Raw genomic sequence first — 11,097 nt, forward strand, 5'->3', positions numbered from 1 at the left:
ATCGAATAAATAAAATTAAACATAGACAAACATCTAATAAATTTAAAAAGTAAATTAAAATAATATTAACAAATAAGAAATAATAAGAAAGATTAAATTGAAACAGTTAAGCACATTTTGAATAATATATATAGTTAACTATTCTAACAAGAAAATTAATGATAGTTTAGCAAAAATAAATTAAATCAATCTAAACCATGGATGGTTCTTGTTGTCACACTATTAGTCTACAATCCCTCTTGAGCTAGGGGTGTGGTATAATTTGATACTAAAACCATAAAGTCATGATATAAAATAAGTTTTTTTTTGCGTTTTAAAAATCAAATAAATCAAAGATCTAAAAAGAAGACATTTAAAAAAATAAAAATAAATAAAACAAGTTTGGTAGAAATCCAAGTACAAAAGTTCAAGCGTCACCATTTTAAACTATTTGAAAGTTTTGGACATTAAATAATGAAATTAAAGCCATTTCTCTCACATGCATTGTCGTTTCTGGTTGCAGGTTCAGTGTTGACAATTGAGAAAAGGGATGTAGGGTCATTTCTTCTTGTTGGGTTGTTTAGTGCAGGAAGATCTCATCTTCGGAATACATTTCACTACTTTCTCTCTCTTCTTCATTTCATCTTTCTTTACTTTATCTGCAGGTCCCTTCTGCAATTCCTCCTCTGTTTCCCCAAGTCCACTCTTTCCGCTCCTGTCATATCACACCATAGACCCACCAAATTTTCTTTCAAGTAATATCATTTTTAATCTAAATTATTACCATTAGAATCTTAAAAAACTTTTTCAAACTCTAGTACTTCATAGGAATTAATATCAAAGAAGTTCTAATAGTAATGAAAATGGTTCAATGATCACTAACCTTTCTTCATTGTATGAAGATGATTTCTTCAACTGAGCTAACTCGACCGATTTGACTCGCTCCTCCTTCGAGATCATCGACTCAACTATGCTTCCACTGAAATATTCTTTCTCCTCCGATTGCAAGTTTCCGAATCGTGGATTCTCCGACATGCACCTTATTATCATCTTATCCTCCAACTCTGCCGCCGCTGCTGCCGATGCCCTGTTGCGAAGTACTTCCTTATGAAGATTATTGTTGTTCCCATTTTTCTCTCTAAAAGATGTCACCACAGCAGGGGAGGAAATAATCCTACTACCCTTGATAGCCGCCGCCCCTCCGCCTACGCAGGAAATGAGTTGAAACAGTACCGAGTTTCGACTCAGTATTGACTCAGATCCTTCCGAGTCGTAGATAGGGCTGAGAGTTGGCTTGGGAAGATGGCGAGTTAACTCGGTGGATGTTTCTTTTGAGGATCTATTACTCTTAGCTTTTTGTTTTTCATCTTCGTACTGATCATCATAGTTTTCTTCTTCTTCTTCGCTGTAATGTCCTACTTCTTGTGGTTCAGTGTGTCGTTTAGCGTGTTGGGTGGTGCGTTTTGGGTATATACCAGTAACTTGATCAGCTGTAACTTGCTGCATTGGTCTGGGGCTGACGTCATTCTGCTGGATTTTTTCTGATCAAAATATTTAATTTAATAATAATAATAATAATAATCTTAAATATTACAGATTATTTATAAGGTCTTTATTTAATACAAGTAGAAATGACACAAGGATTTAAAAATATGCATATGTTAGAGATTTTATACCAAATCTATAACCATCCTATTAAATTTCAGAAAATCCCAACAAACACAGTGACAGTATATAACATATTCTTTAATATTTTAATATTTTTTTTTATGTAAGATTAAGATTATATGATATTTTTATATAATAAATATGAAAATATATTACAAATTTATATTGTTATAAAAATTAAATTTAATTATATTATATAAAAAATCAATAAATACATTAATGATATTATAAATTTAATTATACTTTTAAAATATTCATTACTCTCCCTGCTTTGATCCAAAATGTAAAATACATATTATAATTGTCAAACATTAAATGATGAAAAATTAGTTTATTGGTAAAATGACATAAAAGTATTAATATTAATAAAATAAATATTTGTTTAGAAAAATAAATAAAAATTATTTTAAACTTATGTTTAATAATTTGATTATTGAAAATGAGTAAAGAATAATGTGTTACATTAGATGTGAATTGAAAATTTAATATGAGAAATAATTTTTTGATTTGCAATCGAATGTGACACATCATTCCCTATACATTTTTGTCAAGATTCTTTATCGAATATGACATATCATTCCCTATACATTTTTGTCAAGATTCTTTATCGAGTGTGACACATCATTCCCTATAATTTTTTTTAAAATTCTCTCTATCATTATTTAATGAAAAAGATATATAAGAGATAATAGTTAATTTAATAATCAAAGAGAGTAATTCAAATAAACTGAACTATACTTTAACTTACAAAAAACAATAATTTAAAAATTAAAGCTATCAAAAAAAAATCTAATGTAGTTCATAAAGATATTACAATCAACTCCGAAATAAACCCTAAACTACTCTATATTTGAATTTTAATTAATTTAAAATTTAATTTTAAGTAATTCAAAACAACAACCAAAACAATGGTTTTCCTAGTGGTTTTTCTATTCAGCCATCAATAAATCCACAGTAATTAATTAACCAGCCAGAAAAAATTAAAGACGACAGAGAAATATCGCTATATGTGAAAAGCGTAACAGTAGAGAGAGAAAGAGAGTTTTACGAGTAGAGGAGGAAGAAGGTTGAAGATGAATCTCAGATCCTTTGAGTATGTATTCAGCTCCTCCTTCAGGTTCAGATGGATACACCACATCATTTTCACCCAAATCATTCCAAACGTATCCATTCTTATAACTCCTGCATGATTCTCATTGCATTGATATTAATCCTATGATATATGATGTGGTTTGGATCAACAATAAATGAAAATTTATATACCTCTTGCAAGACCAAGAATACAGAGATGGCATTGCATTGCCTCTAAGAATCATGAGCCGATCCATTACATCTATATATTATTGATTTCAACAAATAACATTAATAAATCAAACAATTGATTTGAAAGATGATGAAGTCGAGAATATATAACGATATTACCTTTCAATCGAAGTGGGTGGTGGGCAAAATGAGAGACTTCCATGAAATGCGGGTGCTCAAGCTGGCCATTTTTAGAGAGGTAATACACAATCTGAACCTTTCTGAGGGGGGTTGGTGTGGGTGTGGGTGGCTCCTTCATCATCATCATCACCTTCGTCTCTGTTCTGCTTCTACCGTTTTCCATCTCTCTATATCTCTATTCTTTTGCTCTGTTTGGTATTATATTATTATTAATTGTTTAGAGAGGAGAGAGATGGACAGATGGGAGGATGCCTCGTGAACTGTATCATCGTCTGTGCATGCTACAGAATTCTCTCTGCAGACGCTCGTGAATTCCATTTTTATGACTAGTTTGATTAATAAACTTTTTAAGGAATTTGAATTGAAAAATAGAGAATAAAATAATATTGATTTGGATAGAGTTTTAAAGAAAAAATGTGCAAAAGCTTTTTTTTTTATATATTTATTATACCGGTTTTGTTTATTTGGTGTTTTCCTTTAGAATAGATGATTTGTCAAAAGGTTTGTTTTTGAGGTAACTTATTTGAATACTTGATACAAAGTTTGTGTTTTTATTTAATAACTACCATACATTTTGCTTTTTTTATATATTTATTATACCAGTTTTGTTTATTTGGTGTTTTCCTTTAGAATAGATGATTTGTCAAAATGTTTGTTTTTGAGGTAACTTATTTGAATACTTGATACAAAGTTTGTGTTTTTATTTAATAACTACCATACAGCTTTTGTATTTGCACAAATAACAATATAAAAATTTAAGAAAAAAAAATTACGTTTAAAATGTGACTTTATAATTTAATTCAATATTTTTTTATTTCATTATTAAAAAATATAAAAAAACTTACTTTATTCATTTTATTTAAAATTGTTTTATTATTTCTTTAAACCTACCAAAAATCATATAAATTGAAAACATTCATTATATGGAAATAAAAGTAATTTCGATAAAACAAATCTTCAAACATTAAATTTTGGATTAAATTACCAATCAAATATAAAGTTCTAATGGGTCTAATATTACTTATTATTATATACTTATTTTAAAAAAATAATAATATTAAAAAAAATCATCTAACCAATTCATTTAAGTTTTACACCTTTAATCATAAACCCTTAAGTTTTATCACCAAGATTTGTGTTCTTCAAGACGACAATCCTAGTGGTGAGAAAAGTTACCGAAATTATAGGTATATCGAAAATACCATACCATAATATATCGAAAATATCGATATTTTTAATATACCGAAAAAAGTAAGGTATGATACCGATACCGAAATTATTGGTAAGGTAAATGTATGAAATTTTTAAATTTATGTATATCGAGGTAAACCGAAATACCAAAATAATATTTATAATTTAAAAAATATATATTGTATAATACTTATAAGGAATAAATAAATTTGATATTAATTATGTAAGTTCATAATCATAATTTTTGTAAATCAAATCAAAATATAATTATATTGTAATATAATTTAATATTTACAACCTTTAGAACTTCTATTTTATAAGATATAAAACTAACTTTATTTCACTATAAAGTGTTTTTTTTCAAAACCGACATAATGAAGTCTAATAAGTTGTCAATTTTATCTCAAATATATAATACGACTCGAAAGAGAACACGAACAAGTTTTAAACCAAAACTCTCTATAACTCCTAAATAGAGTAAGAGTAAATTTAGGGAACACTATGAAAAGAAGACAAGAGAGTTGGTTGATGGAAGAATACAACCAATCGAGGTATGCAAGTACATGTCAAGTTGAGATTCTAACCGTTTCTAAAAGTACTAGTGGGTTGAAAAACCAATTATTAAAAAGGTGTAAGTTGAGTCCACTTTATGAAACAAATAGATCCCGTAGAGGTGATAAAAGTCAAACTATATTGACAAACGAGACGATGGGGCAAAAAATGTTTTGGTTCTATATACTTTTAATTAGAAAAGGTGTGAAATAAAATTGACCAAGTATGTGTTCCTCGATGAAGTGTCATGTAAAGATGTGGAAGGAAAGGGGTTTGTGAGCTTATTACATGAAGCACAACTGAGTTTAAAGTTTCTAGTTGAAAGAAAGTTACATGTATGGTTTTTCATTAATTCTTAGTTGAATTGAATTTTATTGTTTAAGTTAATATATTTTATAGGTATCAAAAGTATAGTACCGATACCGTACCGAAATTAAGGTATACCGAATTTAAGGTAAGGTAATGTATGCATTTTTTCTATACTGAAACTTTGTGTAAGGTATAAGGTATGAATAAAAAATTAAGGTATACCGTACCGACCCATCCTTAGACAATTTCTCCATGGACGAACCTTTAGGTTTTCTCAGCAATGTTTTGTTACTCAAGCCAACATTATCGCTTCCGCTTCATCTATTAATATTCACGCACTCACATATAATAATTACTTCTTTTAAAAGGATTCAACCACTAGTATTTAAGTATGAAATGTTAACACTTTAACCGCTAGACCACTTATGATTGTTGAAATAATTTTATAATTTTGTGTATATATATATTTTTTTCTAAGTTAGATTTTGAATAATTATATAAATTAACTACTAGGTCTAATATTACTTATTATTATATACTTATTTGAAAAAATGAAAATATTAAAAAATCAACTAACCAATTCATTTAAGTTTTTGATTATTTAATAACCAAATTCGAGGGTGCATTCTTAGGCATGATCCTAAACCCTAAATCACCCTTCGTGGAGGAACCCTTAGGCTTTCTCTCCAATATTTGCTTTACTCTAAGTCGACATTTCCTCCATGGACGAACCCTTAGGTTTTTATCACCAATGTTTGCATTACTCAAGCCGACATTTCCTTCATAAATGAACTCTTAAATTTTTTTCACAAATGTTTGCGTTACTCAAGCCAACGTTCTCACTTCCGTTTCAACTATCAAAGTTCGTACACTCACATATAATAATTACTTCTTTTTTAGGGATTCGAACCCTAGTCACTAATATGAAATGTTAGCCCTTTAATCGCTAGACCACTTATGATTGTTGAAATAATTTTATAATTTTTTGTATGTATATATATTTTATATATTAGATTTTGAATAATTATATAAATTATCTATTAGGGTCTAATATTACTTATTACTAGGAAGATTCACGTGCGAATAAAAATATAAATAAAATAAATTTAATAAAAAATAATAATAATAATATGTATTCAATGCTTAAAATTATTAATAAATAACGAAAAATATATTCAAATAAAAAATAGAACCCTCTCATTCCACATTTTATTCATTTCGATAAAAATTTTATCTTCTCACATATCTAATCATATATTTTTTCCGAATGAACCTCTCATCTCATGACCTTCCATTTTCACTTTGGTCAATCAAATATTTGATTCATATTTTTTAATATTTAACATCGTGACCTCACACTTTGGTCAATAAAATATTTGATTTATAATTTTTTAACCACTTTTAATTGATATCAGCTTATTATCTCTCGATAAATCACATCACCATCACAATTGGTTAAAGGGTTATACTTATTTTGTTAGGTTGCAAATTCGAAACATACATATAGAATTTTTAATTTTATTTTTAATCGTTTTAAGTTTATTGGCGGGTCAACCCACAATCCGACCCAAGTATCCATTTACTCTCATATATATATCCAAATTAACCACAACTCTCGACCCAAGTGTCATTTATAATAATATTATTTTACATATTATTTATTTATTTTATCTTAGAACATACATATAAATGTTTTTTATCCAAGGTGTAAGCATGTATTAATTTTGATATCAATTTGTTCCTAAAATATTAGACTATGTTATTATCATGGATCCTAAATCTAAAATATTACGGAATTATAAGTACCTTTATATGAATACTGAAGTTCGTGAAATCGTAAATATATTTCAAATAGCTTTAAGAACATGCTCCAATTGATCTCGTAGTAAACACTAGTAAAAAAAGACCTTCTAGCAATTGGTTATAAACCAATCGCCATTAATCGGAAAAGGTGTTCTCGATATTGCCTTAATTGGCAACAACGATTGTGAATGTTCACTCGCAATTTCCCTATGGCGATTGGTAAGTCTACCAATCGCAATTTCCTTTATCAAAAAACAAAAAATTTAGCGATTGGTTAATAAATCAATCGCCACTTCCTTTATCGAAAACAAAAAAATAAAAAAAAATTATTATAATTTTATACCTTTAGCTAGTCTCTTTCCCACCCATTTTATAAACTAGATCATCTCCTTCTTTGGTGCAACAGGTATATGACATCATTTAAAGAAGTAAAGTGTGACATTATTTTATACTTCAAGGCATTATACTATATGTCACTTATAAGGATTTGTAACAATAAATCAATCGAAGGACATGAGTATTTGGAACTTTATGTTTTCAAATAACACAAGATCAATTAAGGCCTAATTTAGAAACATCTGAAATTGAAATGAATGATCATGAGCAGAATTAGAGAGTGTTCTAAAGAATAAAATAGCAACCAAAAGCATTCTCCTAATAACATTACTTAGATCATTTTAAACACGAGTTTCAAAAAAGGATAATACAATAAAGCAACCCATCTGATTGATTCACATAATAATACCACCTATCTTAGTTAGCAAGATAAACCCTAATTTAACATTTAAGATAGAAAACTTACATTCTCAATGTAATGCATGAAATCTTAAATCTATCGTAAAATGATTGATTATACAACAAGATCAAGATCAAAACAACTCTCTCTTAAGCCATTTCCAACTTTAGAACAAAAAGCCAAAAAGCCAATTCTATCAAGTCGTTACCTCGTCTCGTCTTGTCGAGCAACAAAGCCACTTCACGAAGCCCTTTACATGACTACTATATATGATAAATACATGTATGCATTTAGATATTTCTAGGCGCTAAGTTTATCCATTCAAAGTTTTAAAAATTCCATGAAACATGTGAAAAATTTCAAAATTTTGAGGCTAAACCTAATAACTTTAAAGGAGTAAAATCGAGGAAACTTAGAAAAGCTAAAAGAGGAATCTAACCTAACGAGTTCTTGTCTCTGTGTCTTTAATCTATAGGTTACAATGTCGATGTTATATGGAAAACAAGTGAACCAGTGGGCTAGGAAATTCGAAATGGGAAGGCTCCACTATAATGTCTACGGTTTGATATCCTTCGCCTATGGAACACACGATATCATCTTGGTTTGCTACTTGAAATGCGCAAAAGATGGAGTCCGGTTACTAGAATATTCCACATAGGCTCAAGACAGATATGCCCTACAGTTGAAGAATTCCGAGCTATTCTTATGGTCAGATCCGATCCCATCCAAGTGCTAAAACCCCTTTCAGAGTCAATATCTTTGAAGAAAGTCATGAGGGAGGAATTCGATTACGAAAAGGCTGATGTAGATCTAATACTAAAGAACAACGTCATCGACTTCCAAAAGTGGCACAAGCTAGTTATAAGAAACGCTGAAATTCCAGACACACCCAATGTCCATCTAATTGTTATGATAGTACTCATAGCCCAATATCTTTTGGCTCTAAGCGACGGAAGACCTTCCTAAAAAAACATTCGAAGTTGCTCACACATTAAGAATATAAGCTTACGATATTTCGGGTTTGGTCCTCGCGGAAAGATTGTTAGGCCTTAATGAACGATTCTAAAATCGAATGTCCGAACGAGGAGCACCCATGGTACTGTGCATTTGGATCCTCGAGAAGATTGAAGCGTTCTCTCCAATACCTACACCCACCATTTTCAGTCCGGATATTCAAAGGGTGTGACTCGAGGTGATTATAATCCCAATGGAGGTTAGAGACAACATGCATATTAGAGACTTAATTCCTTGGCATGGAATAGGCAAGATGATCTACTCAATGGGGGAGCAACCAATTATTGTGTTGTGCGGATTAAATCAAACAGTGTCATATTACACGCCTCCTCTTTTCAGACAATTTGGCTTAAGAAAATCTGAACCGTTCAAAGGAACGTTGTCACCCATCGACAGACCCATCAACTTCAAATTTTACCAAGCATACTTTGAGAAGTGGACTAAAGCATCAAGGCGCAAGATCCCTTCAGAGAGGAAAGAGCTTCCTCTTATAATCAAAGAACCATCAGAGAGAAGGAAAAGGTCAAGGCAAGAAGACTAAGGAAGACAGATACCAGATTATTTTAGTTTTCCTTTAAGGCAAGATGTATTTTCCTATTATTAGACTAGATTTTATTTTGCTAGATTAGATTTTCTTTTGAGTATGTAATGTGAGGACGAGGGGTGGTTTGTTTGCGATTGTGAGTTTGTGATTTTATCCATAACACTTAGTATTTTAATAAAATAACTCATTCTATTTACTCATCCTTTTCTACATGTTATACATTGTGAATGGGTAAATTGAGTGTCACGTACATACGAGCAGCGCATTGCTTGTGTTGGGTCAAATTATTTTGACCAAGTGTTGAAATAGTTTGACTATTGGAATTTTGATGATGAAATGATTTATGCGCTTTGATGCAGGTGTATCGAAATCATATTTCATGAGACTTGGCTCTAATGAGGCTCATTAGACCGATTTGGCATTAGATGCACAAAATTAGACGTGGAGTCTAACTCGTGGAGTTAGACGTGTAGTCTAATAGATTGCGTAATTAGACGTGCAGTCTAACTTAGTGGAGTTAGATGTGCAGTCTAATGAAATTTGTAATTAGACGTGTAGTCTAACTCGTGGAGTTAGACGTGCAGTCTAATGAAACTCGTAATTAGACGTGCAATCTAACTCGTGGAGTTAGACGTGCAATCTAATGGAATCCGTAATTAGACGTGCAGTCTAACTCAGTGGAGTTAGACGTGCAGTCTAATGGAATCCGTAATTAGACGTGTAGTCTAACTCGTGGAGTTAGACGTGTAGTCTAATGCAACTCGTAATTAGACGTGCAGTCTAATGGTTTGTGAAAGATTAGACGTGAAGTCTAATTGGTGAAAATTAGACATGTAGTCTAACTCCTTCAAATTAGTCTGAAGTGATTGTAATTAGACGTAAGTCTGATCCCATTAGACCAGGCGGTCTAATGGATTCTGCTCTTCAACGGGGATGTTTGATTTTATTAGACGAGGTCGTCTAACTGAAATATGTCTAATGCTATGTTTAAGTAGTATGCTTGAAGCTAGAACCCGCCTACCAATGTGCTATAGCTGTACTCTACTCCTGCTCCACTTTCTAGTGAAGATTAGTACGATAGCTATATGCAACCATCCAACAAATGCCACGTAAGATAATTTCCCTCATATTACTTGTTTTGCAGGTACATCTCGGATGGAATATTCGGCGCACTACCAGTTGGTGTACGGCCACGATCATTATGCTCAGAACCTGCTATGTACAATGGAGGATTTCCAATGGAAGAGTGTCGCGTATCATTCTAAAGATTCGACCGTTATTCTCTACCCAGTATTTAAAGATTCCTAAGGACAACGGAAAATCTCTCGATCATCTTGCTTTCCGGAAATACAGAGAGAGAAAATCAAGCCTTTGAATATTCATACTATGAAACTGCTTTCCTGATTGTACTGTGTGTGAATCAAGAGAGAGTTAGAATCAAAAACACCGTTAGTTGAGTGATATTCTTCATCTTGAAAATTGAACAGAGTGTGTTCTGTTCAATAGTGAGTTAAGTGTGTGCAAACTGTATTTGATTCGAATCATATTATAGTGAATCCTTCCGGTGGTTGGAAGAAGGGGTGACGTAGGAGAGTTTTCTTCGAACATCCATAAACAAATTGCTGTGTCTTTTCATTTCTGTCATCTTCTCATTCTTCATCTTGAGCTTCAAACCTAAATAAACAATTCCGTTTTGATTCTATTTCAAGTGTTTACAAGGGTTTGCGTAGAATAGAAAGCGAATTAAATCCCTAACAAGATTTCTTTCAAACCGTTTTTCATAAGCCTTCATCAATAGACAGACCCCTGTCTCTATCGATGAAGCCGATCCTATCAATTGTTATCAGAGCCTTGTTTC

General features: G+C 31.1%; 1 protein-coding gene across 1 annotated transcript; it reads right to left on the bottom strand.

Annotated features, from left to right (window-relative positions):
- Positions 1–536: 536 nt before the first annotated feature.
- LOC124930178 (protein SOSEKI 2-like) lies at positions 537–3,253 on the bottom strand. Its single transcript, XM_047470536.1, has 5 exons — positions 3,070–3,253; positions 2,911–2,980; positions 2,696–2,829; positions 863–1,520; positions 537–694 (listed from the first exon to the last, which is right to left on the bottom strand). Exons 1-5 carry the CDS (start codon positions 3,251–3,253, stop codon positions 538–540), a joined length of 1,203 nt encoding a protein of 400 aa, XP_047326492.1. The 3' UTR covers position 537.
- Between the last annotated feature and the right edge of the window lie 7,844 nt (positions 3,254–11,097).

Source organism: Impatiens glandulifera, chromosome 3, assembly GCF_907164915.1.
Source record: "Impatiens glandulifera chromosome 3, dImpGla2.1, whole genome shotgun sequence".
In the NCBI taxonomy this organism is placed as follows: domain Eukaryota; kingdom Viridiplantae; phylum Streptophyta; class Magnoliopsida; order Ericales; family Balsaminaceae; genus Impatiens; species Impatiens glandulifera.

Coding starts and splice junctions, on each gene's coding strand:
- LOC124930178 (XM_047470536.1), bottom strand. CDS start 3,253: ATGGAAAACGGTAGAAGCAGAACAGAGACGAAGGTGATGATGATGATG. Junction 2,981..3,069: donor CCACCCACTTCGATTGAAAG/GTAATATCGTTA, acceptor AATAATATATAG/ATGTAATGGATCGGCTCATG. Junction 695..862: donor TCTTCATACAATGAAGAAAG/GTTAGTGATCAT, acceptor GTGATATGACAG/GAGCGGAAAGAGTGGACTTG.